This window comes from Pagrus pagrus, assembly GCF_965226575.1.
Source record: "Pagrus pagrus genome assembly, chromosome: 3".
NCBI classification, from domain to species: Eukaryota; Metazoa; Chordata; class Actinopteri; order Spariformes; family Sparidae; genus Pagrus; species Pagrus pagrus.
Window position 1 is genome coordinate 19,829,486 of NC_140187.1, and position 19,863 is coordinate 19,849,348.

The 19,863-nt window shown below is 40.8% G+C and overlaps 2 protein-coding genes across 2 annotated transcripts; both read left to right on the top strand.

The window, feature by feature from the left end:
- Positions 1 to 1,340: 1,340 nt before the first annotated feature.
- Positions 1,341 to 15,264, top strand: espl1 (extra spindle pole bodies like 1, separase). Its single transcript, XM_084348077.1, has 32 exons — positions 1,341 to 1,738; positions 1,893 to 1,981; positions 2,477 to 2,779; positions 3,093 to 3,845; positions 4,006 to 4,107; positions 4,261 to 4,372; positions 4,512 to 4,639; positions 4,814 to 5,007; positions 5,123 to 5,365; positions 5,730 to 5,874; positions 6,164 to 6,323; positions 6,452 to 6,591; positions 7,033 to 7,167; positions 7,269 to 7,385; positions 7,491 to 7,662; positions 7,762 to 7,890; positions 8,007 to 8,163; positions 8,709 to 8,818; positions 9,034 to 10,175; positions 10,267 to 10,684; positions 11,061 to 11,186; positions 11,495 to 11,708; positions 11,992 to 12,197; positions 12,310 to 12,437; positions 12,577 to 12,699; positions 12,881 to 13,030; positions 13,163 to 13,330; positions 13,491 to 13,595; positions 13,696 to 13,811; positions 13,912 to 13,995; positions 14,210 to 14,374; positions 14,771 to 15,264. Exons 2-32 carry the CDS (start codon positions 1,901 to 1,903, stop codon positions 14,970 to 14,972), a joined length of 6,528 nt encoding a protein of 2,175 aa, XP_084204203.1. The 5' UTR covers positions 1,341 to 1,738; positions 1,893 to 1,900; the 3' UTR covers positions 14,973 to 15,264.
- Positions 15,265 to 17,167: 1,903 nt separating this feature from the next.
- pfdn5 (prefoldin 5) lies at positions 17,168 to 19,570 on the top strand. Its single transcript, XM_084348283.1, has 6 exons — positions 17,168 to 17,282; positions 17,656 to 17,758; positions 18,030 to 18,061; positions 18,185 to 18,259; positions 18,365 to 18,470; positions 19,195 to 19,570. Exons 1-6 carry the CDS (start codon positions 17,217 to 17,219, stop codon positions 19,278 to 19,280), a joined length of 468 nt encoding a protein of 155 aa, XP_084204409.1. The 5' UTR covers positions 17,168 to 17,216; the 3' UTR covers positions 19,281 to 19,570.
- Positions 19,571 to 19,863: the final 293 nt, after the last annotated feature.

Below are 19,863 nucleotides of genomic sequence, written 5' to 3' on the forward strand. Positions count from 1 at the left end.
GAATTTTCTCACAATTTGTCCAGAGCTATTGGTGAGACTCATGCTTACAGCTCAATCAATACGCTAAAAGCAGCTGAGTGAGCTACAAGGGTGAAGATACATTACATTAAGTCTATTATTAATCATTGTTTGCTCACAATTATTATAGCTTTGTTAACGTGCTCCCTCAGCTGTTGAAGGATCAAACTGTCGGAAGTCCTCTTGAGATTTTAGAGTAATGAATCGGATAGCAGTGGGGATTTCACCAATGTGCATAAGATAGTTATGAGGCTATGGGAACATACCCTTGATAATATTATTCCATGAACATTCAGTCCCTTGAATTGAGGGGATATTTGTTTTTTATTTTTATCGTTTTATAAAGGTTATCTGAGTGGTGGATCCCAGTGTTGTAGTGTGGTAGTGTGGACCTACTCCCTCTAGTGGACATGTTATTCACAATTCAATTTCCTTTTTTTTTTTTCAGCGAACCCCTTGCCAACATTTGCTGATGGCTATTTGGGATTTACAGTAAAATACATCTGCCCAATGGAGCCTTACATATTCTACTTCTGTACAATAGTAAATCACAGTTATTACTGATAAACAGAAACAGTCTATCAAAAAAAATCAAATAGGTGAACAAATCTTTGCAAATATATCTTTATAAAATGCAAAACAATGATGGATTGCAACATTGGCGGCAATTGGAGCCTTGATTCCACATTATTATATCTGTATTAGCTGTGCACATCTTAACACCCTTTGGACACAATTTACCCAATTCCTCTTTCGCAAAATTGTCATTTTTTTCAAATACTGCTACACATTCTTGATTGAATTCTGCAATTTGACCTCTCCACACCAGGATGTTAACACTGTTGTTTTGAGTTTGGCTTCACATTTGGGACTGATGCCTTTCTGGGAAAAAAAAACAAACAAACAGAATCTTCTCCCATCATTTTTTATGACCATTGACCAATTGTTTTTAATCATTACATTTTAATTGTAATGTCTTGTGTCACTGTAATTTACAGTGCTAGATATGACTGACTTGTTACACTATCAGAGAATCAAGCAGATTTTGAAGGGTTTGAAGGGACAGTGGAAATTAAAAACAGAAGGTGCATTTTGGTATGATTATGACTAATAATTATATGCAATAGTTAAGTATAGCGAGTAGAGTGGAAACAAGAATCCAAAATTTTCCAAACCTGTACAATTTTTAACCCCTACTTGCTACAGTTAAGCTACTGTTTAGTAAATGGACATTTTTTAGACCCTCATAAAAGCACTTAAAATATTTAATATCTACCTCACCAGAATCTCAGGTGAACTATTTAATTTATGGTGTGGAAAGTGACGTCACTTCTTTCTGGGAGACATTTTGTGTAGACATAGTTTGCTCAAATGCAAATGTACACTTTAAAACATGTGTTTATTTAATGGTTTGACGATGTGTTACTGCTCTGATTTGTATCTGCGTGTCAGAGTTTGGTTATTAAACTACAATACCCATAAGTCCTAAGTATTTCCGGGTAAAAGCGGAAGTGCTGGCGGATTGGCTAGCAAACACTTTTCAAAAACAGTGCGCGGAGGGTACAGTTTCCATGATGACTGAGGATTTGAATCTTTTAACTTAGCTACACAAGTTTCGCATCCACCATGCCGCTGCTGAATTGTGTTTTTTACGTCAGAAAGTGTGTCTTTTAGCTGCTGTAAATAAAGTTGTTGCTACAAAGGTCTCCTCCTGCTTGAAGTAAGTCACAGCTCACTCTCTCGGCTACGTTCGCAGACGTTGACGTTAGTTGAACAACATCATGTTGTGGCTAACGTTAGCTAACTTAAACGACTCGCTTTGTCGATGTTTAAAATTAACACGAGCAACTCTTTAACTATCGTGTTTTCCACAGCTGTCGACATGAAGTGTTTGAAGGTGGACGAATACATCAAGCGGACCTCTTCTGTGAAGGAGACGGAGCTTTTACTTCAAGAGTTGGAGGTTGGTTAGCAGAAAGACGGAGCCTGGTTAAAGCACTGCCTTTAAAATAACACTCACCAGGGTTAACTGACTTTAAATGACCCCTGTTTCATTTGATGTGTTAGAACTAGACATGCGAGATTTATAGTTAAGTTTTTGGCGTACACATGCGTCAAATATGTCACTGACATTTGTAAACTGTGATCTTGTTCTGTTATGTACATGCGACATCTATTGCATGTCTGTCAGTCCGTCCTGGGAGAGGGATCTCTCTTCTGTGGCTCTTCCTGAGGTTTCTTCCATCTTTTTCCTCATGTTAAAAGGCTTTTCTTTTTTGAATATGGCAAGTTTTTCCTTGCTCGAATCGAGGGTCTACGGACAGAGGATGGCGCTCACTGTACAGATTGTAAAGCCCACTGAGGCATGATTGTGATTTTGGGCTATACTGGTACAACTGGTAATAACTATAACTCTGCCTTTGAAGATCTGAACCCGTCTTGTTCTTACATTTTGCAGAGTTATGTGAAGAGTCGACCAGGCCTTCAGGGTCGCACACTGTGTGACAGGGTCATCAGAGCCTGTAACCATCACCTCGGCGCCGGATCCCCTGACTTTGACCATGTCAGTCAGTTGGTGCGGCTGGTTGAGCTTTCCCTACATGGCTATGATATTTCTTCAGCACTTGTTGCTCAGAGCAGTCCTCTGTACATGGAAAAGATCATTTTCCATATTGTCAAGAAGCTAAGCTCCTTAGAAGCTCACAGCCTATGCAGCCATGTAGCTGGGTTGCTGTACAGCAGGCTAACCCCAGTCCAACAGGTATGTATCACTTCTTTTTACAGAGTTCATATACATGTGTTGTATAGAAATGCACGATATATTAGACCGATAAATTATTGGCCGATAATGGGAAATTTGTATGATTGGTTAGTGGCCAGTAATTAAATGATAGCCAATGGAATCAACAATACAAAGCCAAATTGTTTGCAATGACTCATGAGCACAGGATCTACACACTAAGATACAGCAGATTGAGAGAGAAAAAGAAATGGAAATAAAATATAATTTTGTAAATCCCACCTCTACACTATATGATTGACAAACAAAGTTACCACTGTTGTATGATTCACAGGCTGAGGACTACTGTGTCCTTGTGCGGAGCTGCTTCTCAGTGCTCTGGAACGGACTATCTGCCACCAAAAATGAGAAAATCTTGAATCCCCGTGACAAACTCCACTGCCAGTTGCAAGCTCTGAGCTTCCTCCTGTTGTTGGACACAGAAAGTGCAACTCCTTCAGTCTCCAAAGCTCCCATATACACAGAGGATGCCATCACTGAATTTGAGAGTAGCTGTGGAGTGATGAGCAAGGATGATGCTTCTGTTCTCATCCAGGAAGTGCAAAAGCTTTTCAACAAATGCTGGATGGGAGTTCAGCGTGGAGAAGAAGACGGGTCTAAGCAGTCTGCTGAGACAACAAGTTTATACGTGCTTTCTGAAATGGTGCTGATTGTAGTGAAGGTGCTCTGTAAGGCTGGCCACTGTGATCAGGCCTCCAGCTTTGTGAATGAATTTGAGAGCAGGTTCAGAAACTGTACTGACTGTCAGTGTACGGCTGCGGTACTTGGAAAATGGGCAGTAAAAATTCATACTACAATGAAGGCTGGTGGAGAGAGTGGCCAGGCTTTGACAGAGTGTGCCAGGGCCTTGAGGTCTCTTTCAGCTGACCTGGGGGAGCGAGAAGCTCATGCAGTTCTCGAAGGTTGCGGACTGGTTGTGTGGGCTGTTGAGAGTGGCTACAGCAAGGGATTGAGCGCACCTGTGCTTCTGTCTTGGTTTTCCTTTCTTGAGGAACACCAAGAACGCATATTAAAGGTGCTAAAGAAGGTGAGTGACGTTACTGACCAGGAAAAGGGATTATCTCGATCATTCCCTAAAATTTGAGTGTTGGATTTTCCAATTGCCATCAGAAAGGCAATTCAATTCAAGTTATATTCTTGATTAGAAGTTGTACAAATTGCTAACTTGTGGCTTGGTTTCCTTTTAGACTTCTACATGCCAGGCTGATGGCAGCAGACTGCAACAGACACTTTGCTCCAGTATTTACCAAGGCTTCGTATTTGCTTATGAAAGCATGCTGGCATCACAGGTGAGGCTGCTTCTGTAACGTCCAGTTTTGTGATGATTGTAGTGATGACAGAACTGAAAATGAGACGGATGAATCACATTGTTACAACATGTTGCCGCAGTTCTAATCTCTTATATAGTACTATATAGTACTGATTGTTATTTGTCGTCATAGCTGGAGGACAGCGACACACTGGACAGAGTACTGCTGTACTGCCAGGCCACAGCTGGACTGATGATGACTGAACTGCATAAACTGTCAAGTGAAAACCTTCTCATCAAAGCAGGTGATTACAGTCTGGATTAATAATGTTATCTGCATACCTGAGCTGTGCTGAAATACTTAATTTGTGATATATAGCACATAACGCTTTATTAACTCTGCCCTTTGTTTATTTCATTTTGTGATTACCACATGTTTTGCAGTGGTTGCTGTGAGCAACTTAGCTTGTGGATTGTACAATCGGCGTCTCTATGACCAAGCCTTCACGCTAGTTGAGATCCTCTGCAGGGATCTATGCAAGAATTGCCCCGTCTCGCTCTCTGTTGATAGGGTAAGTTCTTTAAGTGTGTTTTGTTTGATCGTGCACCACATAAATACACACTATACATCATGAGCTTGGAAAGTGGCAAACCTCACCTCCCAAATTCTAAATAGGTTGTGCAGATAAGAGATGTGTGAACTTGTACAGTCATCTGTTTTGTTATCATATGTTTTGGCTGCTTAGATGAGCCGACCCTTCATGCTGGCCGTGCAGACGTCTCGGCGGGCCGGACAACTGGAGCGAGCACTGGACTGGGTGATCCTGTGGCTGAAGGCTCTGGGGGACAAAATCACCACCCATTTGGCCGAACCGGTCTCTCTGTGGGTGAAAACTAAGACTGACGCAGCCCGCAGCTCTGAGGAAGACATTCGTCTCAGGTGCAGACAGACTTTTGTTTTTTAATGTTCCCCTTAAGTTGTCAGAGAACTTAATGGGATATCAATAGAGAGGAAATTAACAACAGTTGGCTTGGCCTATCCCACCTGTGAACAGGACATTACGTGATGGTTTTGGTCCCGATGTCCCTGATGAGCAAGTCATGCTTTGCCTTTTGGAGGAAGAGCTGCGTGCCTATAAGGAGGTGGCAGGGGACACGGCCCAGGAGCGTTACAACACTCTGTGTGATCTGTTGGACATCTGCCATGAGGAGAGCTCCCACACACATCTACGTGCTGTCTACCTCTGTGAGATGGCCCAAGTTGTGTGTTACCAGGATTTCAGTGAACAGACTGACTGGTAGGAGCTTTTATACACATTATCATTACCATTGAGCCCACTGTCTCATTGTTCAGTATGTTTAGGGCTGGACGATATGCTAGAAAAATCATATTGTGATTATTTTGACAGACAGCTTTGATTGACAATTAGTGGGAATGACAATTTTTGCATTACAATTTTCAGTTTCCTTAAGTCTTAAAGACAACATTTTTAGGCCATGGTGTCTCTAGAGCACGACAGTACTTCATTATAATTCTGTTTAGTTTAGCCACAGATTTTACCTCTGTCAAAAAATTGCAGCTTCTGTGATTTGGATATCGCACTTTCGATAATATTTAAATTTATTGTGCAGCCCTAATAATTGTCATTGGTAAACACACAGCGCGGCAGTCGACTTTACCCATGAAGCTTTACGGCTGCTTGAAGAAGAACCAGAGACTCCAGAGAACGCTGACAGGCTGAAGGATGACAAGGCCCATGCTTTACTTTGGCTCTATATCTGCACTCTGGAGAAGAATCTTCAGGAGGTGAGCTCTATCGGATCATTTAGGAAATTGTACATATTTTTGTTTATTTTGTTTCATTGGTATTTTTTAATGAGAGACTCGGTGTTAAATTTCTAATTTTCTAATGACAATAATAGAGTGAAACCAAAAGTAATAGCACGGTAGTATTGATGGTCTCAAATTTTTTCTTAGATAAAAACTAATGTAAGAATAAATATAAGACTGTTAAGCTGGTCTAGAATAAAGTTTGTTGTGTTGTGCTTCATTCATGTTGCTTGTGTGCTTCTTTTTGTGTAATTTTTCCCCCTAGGCCATTGACAGAGACAAAAAACAGCGAGAGTTGCGTGAGCAGACACGCTCTGTGGCCAATCCGATAGGAACCAATGACTTTGATTATGAAGACAAGCAGACAACACAAGACAGCATCCTGGTCTATGAAGGCCTGCATTTCAACCTGGCTTCAGAAAACAGTAAGAACCCCTATTATCATATCATCGATGTACTATTTTTGTGTCTTATCAAAAATTGGTAATTGTTCATAACTTGCTCTTTCTGTGAGGGATTAATAGACAATGTTTTATATTTTTTCCTTTTTAAGAGTTGTGTAAGCCATTGGAAAAAGCACTGGATGAGTGGTCCGCTCTTCTACAGAGTGGAGTCCTGCCTTCTGTCAGAAACCCCAAACAAACCTGTAGCTCCATTGCTGTAACAGCTGCTCTCTTCAAACTTATGGGAAAGGTAACAACACAGAATGTAGTTGAAGTCACAGAGGGTCTTTTTTGTACAGTTTTTACTTTCTCCCTTCAATACCAACTGGATGTTGAGTTCTATGAAATACATAACCACGTCATACAGTTTATGAAGAATTATATGAATTAGAGATTCGCATTATAAGACTTGTTTTGTAAAGAGAATACAAACCAAAATCAATCAAATTGTGGTATTTTTTTTCCCTAGATGGGCATATAACAATGCAGAAAACAATCGATGTGGAAACATTAGTTTGAGAAATAATTATTTGGAAAGCAAATACTTAAGTTTGAGGGGATGCTGTAAGAAAGACTAGGTGTGTATGAGGTATGTTGTTGTTTATCTTGCTGTCAGGTTGTTTTAACTAGTGTTCACGTTAGTAATTAAAGAATCTGTGTGTTTATCAAATCTCCTCTTTCTCTTACGTAGCCTCTGAAGGCTTTGGAAGCTTACCAACTTGCAATTGGACTTTCACGTCAACTTGCTGATGCCCACAGATGTGCCAGCTCCTTCTGTCAATCAGCCAGTATCCTGCTGGATATGGGCACAGCTGAACTGGCTATGGTAATGCACTTTTGCAATAAATATTTCTTGCAAACTTGCAATTTCTCACTTCATGTACTATATCTCACTTTGTTGATTTTCTGTTTATTGTGCAATTTTAGGCCCAGCTAGAGCAAGCAGAGAAGTTTCTCACCTCAGATGCCACTGCAGAGGGACCTTCTTCTCTCTCTATGTTGGCCACTCTGCTTAAAGCTCAGTACTGCTACAGCACAGGCCAGGTAGGTAACATGTCTGATACCAGTATTTCTCATATTATTGCATTTTGTTTCCTGCAGTGGCTGATTTTTATCTATTTTCCCCTTTCCTTTTTGACCATATGTCAGGTGGATCGTGGGCTGCCGTATCTGCGTGAGGTGCTTAAAGAAGTGAATGAGCAGAGGCAGTCAAAGAGCTGGTACTTGTTGCGTGCTCGGACCCTCCAGACTTGCAGCTCCTATCTGAGTTTAGACACAGCTGCACTACCACAAGCACAGCGAGGCCAGATCACACAGCATGGTAAGCTAAAACATTTGCTACACTCGTATAACCAGATGGTTTTCTGTTTTAATTTTGCGTTGTGAGAATGTGAAGCCAATGCTTGTTCGTGTGTCTCAGGTCTAAACAGCCCAGACACTGCCCTGTACGAAAGTCTGAAGCTTCTCTGCAGCCTGTTAGTGACTTTAGTGGGGAAAGGCCTATATGGGACGAACGGCAGCACCTCAGATGTGCGCTTCATCGATCAAGGTATGTTTGTCCACACACGGACTGACACTGCATGGAAAAGCTGCTAATACTGAACTAATACTTAATGATAGTTTGTTTTAGCGCTGTACGCTATGTTGATTCTGGTCTGTGAACAGGAGATAACCTGGTGCTGAAGTGGCAGCTTCTCTCAGAGCTGTTAAACTGCTCAATGAAGATGGTGACTGTGAGGAGCAGCTCTGGGGCCATCAATGACGCCAGGCTTCAATGCCTAGAAGCTCTCAAACTGGCCATCAAGTTGCAAGCACCAAGCCAGTATGTACATGTACATCATAGTGGGTTAGAATAATGGGTCAGGGTCCAAAAGATGACAGCTTATAGTGGCCATTCTTACATCTTACGTAGTGTTTAAGCTTATTTATTGGACCAGAAAGTATAGCCGTCTTGTGTTTGGATTAAAAAATATGTAATAAAAATGTGTTAAATGCAGAGTTATAGTCCGCTCCAGTCTAATACAACAGCTCTGCTATAAATCCTGACTTTATGAAGCTTATTATGCATTTCATGATAACGGACTGTGTCATACAGGTGCTTATTCAACCCTAATTTGTATGGCTTCACCTTGTGGTGGTGTTGCAGGGTTGCTTTATATTTTATTTTTGCAAGACCGATAACTTTACAGTGTTAAATTGTACATGTGCAACTGATTAAAAATTGGTAATGTACATGCATACATATTGAGTAATGCTGTATTTACATGCAATAAATAAGATGCAACATATAGTCAGAGTTGTAGTTTAGTTTTAGTGAATTCAGCCGTACTGTACTAATTGTTTTGTTTTTTGTTTTGTTTTTTTCAGATGTGCTGAGCTGTTGGTGATGAAAGCTGAGTTGGAGCTGATGCAGGGGGAGAGAGAGGAAAGTGGAATGGATTTAGACAAAGTCAGATTCCTTCTCGAGCTTTGCACAGGTCTGTGAAATGTACAAATTCAAATAGGGTCAGACGTTGATTCAATATTACGCATTTGTATTGTGAGGATTTGTGTGTTAGGTTTTGTATTTCAGAATTATGTTGCCCATGTTCATAGTTTGAAGACTATTGTCTGATGTAGTACACTGACATTGCATGAGACAGTGTGTCCATTTCCTTGAGCTGCTAAATGATTTTTTTTTTCTTCTATTCAGATTATTCTGATCAGGTGCAGAAGGCAGAGGTGAAAATCAAACCTCGGAAAGGTCGTCCAGCTCAGAAGTCTCAGTCTCCACTTCCCAACATAGAGGATGATTTTCAGAGCATCCTGAGCACTAAGTGGATTGCCAAAGAACCTGTAGTAAGAGATCTGACCAGCTCTCCACCTCTCAAAGCCCAGCCGCGCCGCTGGCTCTCCTCCCTGGAGCATGTCTCTGACTGCCAGTGCCCCTGCTGCTCTGAGCCCTGCCTGGGTCGTGCCACTGCTCGCTGGGCAGCTGCACAGGCTGATCTGGTTCTCCAGCTCGACCCCAACGAAGCTAGAGTCAGTTTGAAACTTCAGTCTGCAACATTAGCCCGCTGTAAGAGTGTTTCTGCCAAACTTGGGGCAAAATTGGCTAAACTCTTCCCCCTGTGTGGGCCTGTCAAAGGCTTCTGTAAACCCTCCCTGATGCAAGACGTGGTGGGCCGTGTGTACCTTCGCATGGCCCTGTCTGGGCTGGAACCAAGGCATAACAAGGTCTGTGGTATTTGGAAAGTACTGGAGGCTGGCTTAGCATTTGTTAATTCCACCCCCTCTCCTGTGCTAAGACCTGTGAGAGCAGGTCTAATGGCAACCAAAGCTATAGTGTCACTAATTACCTTGGCTGCCAAAAATGGCTGCACACCAGAGGAGCTCTTCTCAAATGCTTGGACTTGGAATGCACGAGAAGCGGATAAAGAGCTGAAATCAGACCAGAAAATTGTGCCTCCCTCATCTTTGCTCAAGAAGCCCAAAGAGTCCATTAAAAACACAGATGTTCCTGACAAAACAAAGGAGGCAAAGAAAGTCAAGGTTGTCAAGCCCAAGATCCAAGTGACAAGTTCTTCAACCAAAGCAAAGGGACTGGTTCCGATGACACCAGTGATGGTTAAGTCAAAACCCTCTGGGGATCAGGGCTCTTTTGATTTTAACACAGTGGTCCCTACTTTAAGCTTTACTCCTGTTCAGAAGGTGAGAGCCCCTGTCTCAGTGCAGAAAGCATCGAGGACTGCTTCTAAGCTCCAGTTTCAGGTGTATGAAGAGTTGTCGCCAGCTCGAGGCAAAGCCCAACCTGTTCCTGCTGCCCCCAGACGGGCAAAGAAATCACACTTCAAGGTAGGCGTCTAATCAGAGCAGAGGGTTTATTGCTGCAAAAATATACAGCTTTCATGTTTTAAATGGCTTCCTCTTTGATATGTCTGTGCAGGTGGAGTTTAGCGATGAGAGTGACACAGAAGCCAACTCCCAAACGGAGCCCAAAGAAAAAAAAGAAATCCCGAAAAGGCAAACCACCACAAGAAGAGCTGCCCAAAACAGCAAGACGGCCCCAGATCCACCTGCAGAGAAAGTCCCACCAAAGAGGCAGACCAGGGGTAAGAAGAGCACTGCAGTGCCTCGGGCCACCTCCTCTGAGGATGATGAGACTTTGGTCCGTCAGGCTGCCTCGACAAGAAGAGGAAGAACCAGAAGGGAGCTTTCAAGGGCAGAGGCAGATTCAGTGGAGGAGCCGGACAAAATGAGGACAATTGAGGAGGAAACCACAGAAGTTCTGGACATTAGCATCGAGCAGCTGAGGACATCGGACACTGAGACTGAAGATAATCCTGCCTCAAGTAAAGATATTGGTGTGTATTTTGTTCACATGGTGAAACATTAATTAGGGGAACATGACCTTCTTTTACTTACCTGGCATTTGCACAAATGACCATAATTCAATTCTAAGGTTAGTTTATATTGTCAATCACACCATATTACATATTAAAGCATGTTTTGGGAACTATAACAAAACCAGAGAGCATGTTAGAGGTGTTGAATGGCAGGAAATATAAAAGACAAATAGTAACAATGATAGGCATTACAGTACAGATGGTAAAGCCCACTGAGGCAATGTGATTGTGATTTTGGGCAATATAAATAAAACTGATTTGATTTGACAATATCTAAAATAATTCGATGATATGCCAGAGCTCTAATCTCTTTCTTGACTCTCTCCGAACATAGATTTTGAGGTGTTGCGGAGGGATATGTGTCGTGATTTTGAGAGAGACGACTTGTCTGAACTGAGGAGCAGAGGTCATCTGAGAGAAGGTCCACAAGCCCACCTGTCTCATTCAGACAGCAGGCCAGGTGAGGATTTACACAGCTGCACTCAGTTGGTCTGCAGTGATACTGTATCTTGTGTCCTTTCATTGGAGCGTAGCTCACAATCTGTCTGTGATAACAAAAAGAAGAATTTTTGTGAAATATTGTGTAGGTTAATAATCTAATACTTTACAATATATCTGTCTTTAAGCAGGAATTGATCATGAGCTTAATTTATGGCATTGTGAACTAGCTATAAACTGTTTTTATAGTGTACAATTTGGGCTACGATATCAACATTTTCTTCAGCTCCCTATCCACTTGAATCTCCAATTTCTCTTTTTACTACCCAGACAATCTTTCTTTGGAAGATATTCAGTCTTTGCTCCACTCGGCCTGGTTGACCCTTCAGCACTTCCCCTCGCCCTCCATCCACACGACACTATGTGCTCTTCTGGCTTTGACCATGGGACAGCAGGATCCCATAACTACAGCGATGCTGCACTCTCAATCCTTGGGCATCACAAGTCGTCATCGCACGATCAGGCATTTGGCCAGCAGTCTAAAGTAAGCATATGTGTTGTATAGGTCTGCAACTAACAATTAGTTTAATTAATGTGTCGATTATTTTGTTTGATTAGTTGTTTGTTCTTAGAAATATCAGAAAAAGGTTGAAGTGTCACAAAGGAGCAAAGAAACCAGAAAATCTCTAGTGATTTATGTGAACGGTTGGGCTAAGATATCTCAAACCCAGTTAAAACACTTATTTTGGCCTCTTTCGACTGTAGGCTGAACATTTTTTTTCTCTGCTGATGGTATTGATAATTGTGTTCAAAATGTGCTCTTACAGAAAGCTAAGAAAGGTGTCCAGTGAGCTCGCAGACAAAATGGATGCTCTGACTCTTGATGATCTCAGTCTGAGCGAGTCCAAGAACTCTACTGAACAGATGTTGTTGCAATTGGAGAACATTTTCTCCTTCCCAACTGCTGACTCTGCTGCTTTCCCCAAGAGCCACTGTCAAGAGTTTATGCAACAAATTCAACACCTTCCCCCAGGTAAAATATTCAGTGTTCAAGCTTACCTGCTTGACATAAGCTGAGCAAAAGCAGAATGCTAGTTGCAGTATACTAATTTAATATATCCTTTCTCTCTGTGCATCTTGTACAGGGGTGACGGTGTGTGTGATATCTGTGCTCGGAGTAAAACCTGGTGAGATGGGTGATAGCATCATACTGTCGCGTCTTGAGAAGGGATCTGCGCCGGTCACTCTTCACATCCCCACCTCAAAACAGCAGGTGAGGACGGTAAATGATATAGAATCATAGCCACAATCTGAATCCAGACAGTGTAAATGCTTGTGGCTTTAGCAATATGGAGACAGTACCCATATTAAAATCTTGCCCTGCTCAAATTCTTTGTCTTTCTGTTTTGCAGCACTCCATGAGTTGGCTGGTGCAGGAGATGGATAGTATTCAGGTGGAACAGAAGGTTGTGAGCTGTGTGTCTGAGAAAGCCAAGTGGTGGGAGGGCCGCAGGGCGCTCGACTCTCGAGTTGAGGTAAGTGGAGAAGAACGAGCGTCCTGCTTGGGAGTAAGAATGACTGCATTAATTATTCAACGTTATTTACTTCCACTCAGACGCATTGACAAAGAAAACGTGATCCTGTTAGAATATTGTTCAAGTTTTGACTAAGAAAAATCACTTAAAGATTTGTAAAAATCTCCCATCTTTCTTTCAGCGGCTGATGAAGGAGATGGAGGGATTGCTGGGTTGCTGGAGAAGCTTTCTTCTCCCACTTTCTTTGGATCCTGAGGTCTCTAATCAGGCTCGACACCTTTGCAAGTCCTTGTCTGCAAAGGGAGTGACAGTCAGTGAAGAGATGTTGAAGGTATGTGGCTTTTTTCACTCTATACCTTTTTAGCATCAGAATCTGACCTTCTATTCTGTCCTGGTCTCAAAGCGGCTGCGAAAAGGGAAAAGACAAAACAACTCCCGCTTACACTTCTGACTTGTGTTTCAGGCCGTGTTGTCTGCCTCTCCTGTGCTCTCCCAAGAAGACCTTAAAAGATTCGCTCTGGGAGTTTCTCTACAGTGGGACATGGAGTGTGACCAGCTTCTTCATGCAGCTGTGTCCCGGCTTGCTGACAGAGACGAGCCCCGCGGTCATGTGGTTCTCATCCTGGACAAGGTTGGGTCCATCATCTCTGCTGAATACTTATTTACTTGTAGTCTGATGTGTACACAGAGCCGCTTTTTGAGAGAGAAAATGCATCCAAAGCACCGTTTTGTCCTTTGTATGGTAGGATAATGCTGAAATGTAAGACCTTCTCTCCTGTTCCCTTTTGCAGTACCTTCAGAAGCTGCCGTGGGAGAGCATCTCCATCTTAAGATCGCGCTCTGTCAGCCGAATGCCGTCTCTGCACTCACTAATTGGACTGAGCATTCAAAAAGAGGTGAGATTAAGCTCTTTATACTCTGTGGTGCAGATGTAAGTTACTTCCTGACAGTTAGGTTCAGTGGTGGTTATGGATACTCTTTTTACTTCCCCTGTAGACCGAACCTCAGTCCATCCTGAAGCAAGGTGTGGATACAAAGCAGGTGTTTTATGTGCTGGACCCTGATGCCAATTTAGGAAACTCTCAAGACCGATTCAAGGAATGGTTCAGCAGGTGAGACCAACAATCAAGAAAAACAATTTGATATGTCTGAAAGTTTTTCTGTCACTGGTCTGTTTTCTTCCCATTTACTACATTATTGTTTACATTAAAGTAATCTGGATTGGAAGGGTGTGTGTGGAGCTGCGCCTGACTCGGGTCAGCTGGAAGAAGCTGTTGCAACCAAGGATCTATACATGTGAGTTTGTGACAATCTTATGTATCCTGATATGGAGGGGAAATGATAGTTACACTTCGTGACAAGGCTAATTGTTGAAAATCAGTTCATTTAAATTCCAGTATTCTGTCATATTTTTGTACAAGATTTATTCGATATTAAGCTATTTGATTAGATAACCTGTTTCACTTTATATCCTCCCTGTCCATGTCCCTCTCACCTTGAACTGCTTTAGTTACGTGGGTCACGGTGCAGGTGCACGATTCTTGGACAGCCAGGCGGTCCTAAAGCGGCAGATGAGAGCAGCCTCCCTGCTTTTTGGGTGCAGCAGTGCTGCTCTGGCAGTTCGCGGGGATCAGGAAGGACAAGGCATCATCCTCAACTACCTCATAGCAGGCTGGTAAGATATCCGTCTTTACTGTTTGTTAAAGATCGGTCAATACTATAGAAAGAAAGAAGGGTTAGAGTTGTTTTATATCTTGATGTGGCAGATCCACAAACCTGAATTTACCAATTTTCTTTATTCCTTAGTTACATCTCAGGATATTGTCTTCACAGATTTGTGAGACACAAATCAATGTTTTTGACTGGTTTGAAAAAAACAAGACAGCAGCCGCCAATCTGTTTTTTGTTTGTTTGTTTTTTGTGAAAAAAACTATATAGCGTTACAAGCAATGTAAATGTTTATTCAATCTATGATGCGGAATAGTTCAATTTCAGTGAAAGTTGTGGAGGTATATTTAGTGATTCTCCTAGTGCGTCTGTCATGACTATTTCTTTTTTTTTTCCTCCTTAGCCCCTTTGTTTTGGGAAACCTGTGGGATGTGACAGATCGGGATATTGATCGCTTCACTAAAGCCTTGTTGGAGTCCTGGTTATCTGCTGGGTCTGGTGCTCCCCTCTTGGATTATATGGGCCCGTCACGTCAGGCCACACACCTGAAACACCTCATAGGAGCTGCACCTGTAGTCTATGGCTTACCAGTCCACCTGAAGTAGTTGGGCTGATGCACATAAACTCTTCCTCAAACAAGCTATGCAGTATCTATTATTGCTTCAGCAAACAAGCTGAAGGACATGACTTTAACTTGAAGTTTAATCCTTGTTTTTGCAAGATTAAAATATACTGCGTTTCCTTAATTTAAACCAATGCTTCCATTTTTTATACCTATAGTACTAACTATAGTGTAAATGATTTTAAATATCTTGCTATTTTTTTATTAAGATTTTGAATGGACTTTTAATCTGTTGATTGAACGACAATTTATGAATAAATGTGTTCTCACATACAGTCAGTGTCTGCATTGTGGAAATGACTTTCTAATTAGGGGAATGCCTGAAAAACGGTATTTATATTTACATTGTCAGAACAAGAAATACGTGCACTGAGTATGTGCATCTATCATTTGAAACATTTTTTTTTCCTGTGGAGACAAGTTAGATCTTACACAGCATCTAGATCTTGTTCTTACAATAATAGTATCTTTTTTGTGACAATGTATTCTCATTGTGACTTCCTTGACTTGAAAATGTATCTTTTAAATTGACAAACATCAAATGTGTAGTTTATGGCTCAATCCAAAGGGATCAAAAAATGATTTATCTCCATTCACTACCAAACAGTTTTCTGAAATAAGGTCACTGGGGGCAAACCGGAAGGTGCATGAATTTGGCTCTCTATATCACGGAAACCAGTAATAATATTCTAAGATAATATTTAAAGTTTCAGTTGAATGTACAGTTGTGTAGCAAAAAGAAAAAAATAGGTTGACATTTGATAGCACAATGCACTGGCAACATTTAAGTACAAAATAATTGTCACTCCCACATATAATCAATCTGTAATGCTGATAACTGGATAGGAAATGGACTTCCATGTTGTTGCTTAAACTTGAAAATGCCAGTCCGCCATTTTATTGAACAAAACTACAGTTGTCTGTTTTTACAGAAGCCCTAAACAGCCATGCATTCATACATTTTATTTCCTCCGTTTTCCCGTGATAACGAGTTAATTTCATTTGTTTTCTTGAGATCTCGAGTTATTATCTCGAAATAACAACTGCCAGTTTCCCGAGATAACGGGATAATTTTCTCGAGATCTCGAGATAACAAAACTTTGTTTTCCTGAGATAACGATATAATTAATTCGAGATCTCGAGATAATGACTGTGATATGATAGGCCTGAGATTATGGAGACGCCCGGGACCTCGTAGCTGGTCAGCTATGTAGTTAACGACAACATCAGACTCACTTAGATTGCTCCGCCAATATAGCTGAAGCCTTGCTAACCGTCTTTTTAGATTACGCACACTAATGTGTATATTATCTGTAATAGCAAGGCATAATGCTATTTCAGCCTGTCAGGCCTTGATTGAAAAGATATGTGAAGCAGTGATCGATATGCTCCTGCTCCTCTGACATTGCTACACTGAATGATGTTTCCTGCAATGATTTAATATACTACACTATCGTTTGGTTTTCTTAAGATCTCGAATTAATTATATCATTATCTCGGAAAAACAAAGTTTCGTTATCATGAGATCTCGAGAAAATTATCCCGTTATCTCGGGAAAACGGCAGTTGTTATTTCGAGATAATAACTCGAGATCTCGAGAAAACAAATGAAATTAACTCGTTATCACGGGAAACGGAGGAAATAAAATGTAAGAATGCATGGCCCTTTAGGGCTTCCGCAGTTTTTGTATAGTGCCAATTGGACATTAAGTTTAGGTTGTGGTTTAAAAAACAAAAATGTATTTATGACAGGAATATTTAGGGGTATAGTTAAAACAATTAATCGATAGTTTATATTTTTTTTAAATAAGTTTATATTTTTAGATCATTTTTAGTGGTAGCAATGTTTTTCAAAAACAAAAGTGAGTTCTATTTTTCAACATACATTGTGGACCCGAATGGCTCAAACTTAATTTTGTCGTGCCTGAACTTCCGTTTAACATGTCCTTTCTGCACACACATCCATTTTAGGTGACTGACGTGCATTTAAAGTGCGAAATAAATGTTATTGTTGGGAACCATGAAATTCCCAACAACATTTGAAGCACATTTTAGTTAAAGCATGAATCGCATGAGCAAGTTAGGAAACATCTTACAAGGCTCAAGTGTAATGAGCAGCTGCATTTCGTGTCCTGTCCGCAGGGGGGCGGTGTCTCAGACTAAAGACCGCCCCTCTCCGTCACCCGGAAACACTATCACTGGGGGTTCATTTGCATCGCGCTTCCAACATGGCGGTGAATCTCACAGACCTCTCCCTGCCTCAGCTAGAGGGACTCAAAACCCAGCTTGATCAGGTACGAGTAAAATATTTAGTATATTTGAGTTGTGGCTGTGTTTTTTAATATAGACCTTATGAGGGCGATAATCTGAGCGAAAACATGAGGGTGGGGTAGCTAGCTAGCCCTGATGCTAACTGTGCAAACGTGAGTTGAATATCCCAGTCACCCGGTGTGTTTCATGTTAGCATTGTCTGTCCCTCGCCCCTTCACGCATTTCTACAACATTAAAAAATGTTGTAGAAATGTTAGCTGTTGACACGTGTTGTTTCTAGTATATATTTCTACTCTCTTGTTGGACTCAGACAGATGACAGGTGTGCTTTTGTGATTCACTGTGTATTGACTCTCGCTGACTTCAGTTGTTTTTGTACATGTCGCTGTTTCTGCAGGAGATTGAGTTCTTGACGTCTTCAATAGGTCAGCTCAAAGTCGTCCAGACCAAGTATGTCGAAGCAAAAGATAGTTTGAACGTCCTGAGCCAAAACAATAAAGGTGAGTAAACGTTTTATGACCCTTTTTTCCTAGCACGGCTTTAATAATAATGAGCTCAACAGTGGTTCTTCATTTGGTATGACAAATAAGGCTACCTTCCTCTATATTTTGAAATGGTGAATGTTGTTTTTTATTATAAAAATGTTATTAACAATAATATAAAAATACTCTTGTCAAAGGGCTTATTGCAATCTGTGTTGCTCAAAAAATACATTGTCTTTGATGTGTAATGACAGAAATTTCTGTCCTCTCCCTCTCCTCTCTCATACAGGAAAAGAATTGCTCGTGCCACTTACCAGCTCTGTATCCTTCATTTACTGTGGAGCAACCAGAATTTCATGTTTTACTGTTTGGTGTGACGTGCTTTAAAAGAAGTTGTGTGTCTCAGAAATATACCTACATGTCCTTGACATATCTTCTTCTCAGATGTACGTCCCTGGATCATTGAATGACGTGGAAACTGTTTTAGTGGATGTGGGGACAGGATACTATGTTGAAAAGGCAAATACATTCACATTTGGTAGCCCATGAATAAATGTGCTTAATAATTTCTTCAGATGACGTAAAACATTCTTTATTTACACTTTTCTCTACGTTTCTCTGTAGAAAGTGGAAGACGCAAAGGCATTCTTCAAACGCAAAATAGACTTCCTCACAAAGCAGATAGAGAAAATTCAGCCAGCCCTTCAGGAAAAACATGCCATGAAACAAGGTGAGCGCGCTTACATTTTTCATACATGGCTTTATTTCCTACTTTTTTTTTTACCGTGTTATCATTTTCTAATTTCAAGCAGTGTATTTTAATGCTACAATGCCCGATTATCTTTTTAGTAATACAATAATAAAGTCTAAAGCATATTTTAAAAGAGTTGAATACTAACCTTTGAAAATGGATTTCTGTTTGGACAGTGGAACATTTGTTTTGGCTCTATACCCTTCTATATTGGATTTGAAATTAAATAACAGTGTCTTATAATGTGTGACTACAATTTAAGTGTTCACATCCATATTGGATGAACGGTACAGAAACTGTAGTGCTGTCGAGCACATTAGTAATACTAGTAAGTATAATGCCTCAATGTTGTCAATCTTTTTGAATTGGTCTGGTTTTGTGCTGAATTTTGCATTTTTGTCAAGAAACAGTTCCTGTTGCATTCACCACTTTGCATTTATACATTTGCCCTCTAAAAATTCTAATGTTTACTCACCAAAATATTCACAAATCGTCTTCAGGCTTTTATTCAAATGTGGAAAATGTGTTTGGTTTCTAGTTGCTATGTTTTGTAGTAAAAATTGTAATGCAAAGTAAGCTTTGAGTGGAAAGTAATCTGTATTTAATGACAGTATTTCAAGGACAGTCAACAGTAACCTCACCTCACCTAGTTGAGAACATAATACACACCTATTGACTTTGTACACTGTGTTCTGTCTTGCAGCTGTGATTGAAGTAATGAACGTGAAGATCCAGCAGCTACAACAGAGCCAACAGTCATCACAGGTGGTTGGGCCCACCAAGGCTTAATGAGAACACCTGTTTGAAGTCTTCATGATTGAAGGGGGGGGGGGATTCTTAGGTTTATGTACATCTGCTGTTGTAGGACGAGTAATGTTCTCCACTAATTCACACAAGTCATGTTAAATATTGAAGAATTCAACTTTTTTTGTACACTGACACCAAAAAATCATATGTGGGGTGTTGTTATGGTAGAGCAACTATGTGTACTCGGTCAATTTTAAATTAATTGAAATGGGTGTCCTGTTCATTTGCAAAATTAAAGAGGTCATTGTGCGTTCAATGAACATTTAAGTGTCTTTCATTGTTGTGTTTTGTGTGTGAAGTTTTAAGGCCCTGCATATATATGAAGATGTTTTCAGTTATTAAGAGTGATCCATGTTGAAGGTGGGCAGACTTAACTGTGCAAAAGTAAACATAAAGTTGCTGATAAGAAACTTTTACAAAAGTCATTCATAGTCATTGTATCGTTTCCTTTGCTCCTTCTTGTCACTCAAACACTAGAAACAGCTGTAAACTTGTTGCTTAAATGCTCTGAGCGATAAAATGGCAAACAGCTTGTTTTTGTTTTCCATGTTGCTCCCACATTTCG

Coding starts and splice junctions, on each gene's coding strand:
- espl1 (XM_084348077.1), top strand. CDS start 1,901: ATGAAGTGTTTGAAGGTGGACGAATACATCAAGCGGACCTCTTCTGTG. Junction 4,640..4,813: donor TCTCGCTCTCTGTTGATAGG/GTAAGTTCTTTA, acceptor TTGGCTGCTTAG/ATGAGCCGACCCTTCATGCT. Junction 8,819..9,033: donor CCTTCTCGAGCTTTGCACAG/GTCTGTGAAATG, acceptor TCTTCTATTCAG/ATTATTCTGATCAGGTGCAG.
- pfdn5 (XM_084348283.1), top strand. CDS start 17,217: ATGGCGGTGAATCTCACAGACCTCTCCCTGCCTCAGCTAGAGGGACTC. Junction 18,260..18,364: donor CAGGATACTATGTTGAAAAG/GCAAATACATTC, acceptor GTTTCTCTGTAG/AAAGTGGAAGACGCAAAGGC. Junction 18,471..19,194: donor AAAACATGCCATGAAACAAG/GTGAGCGCGCTT, acceptor TCTGTCTTGCAG/CTGTGATTGAAGTAATGAAC.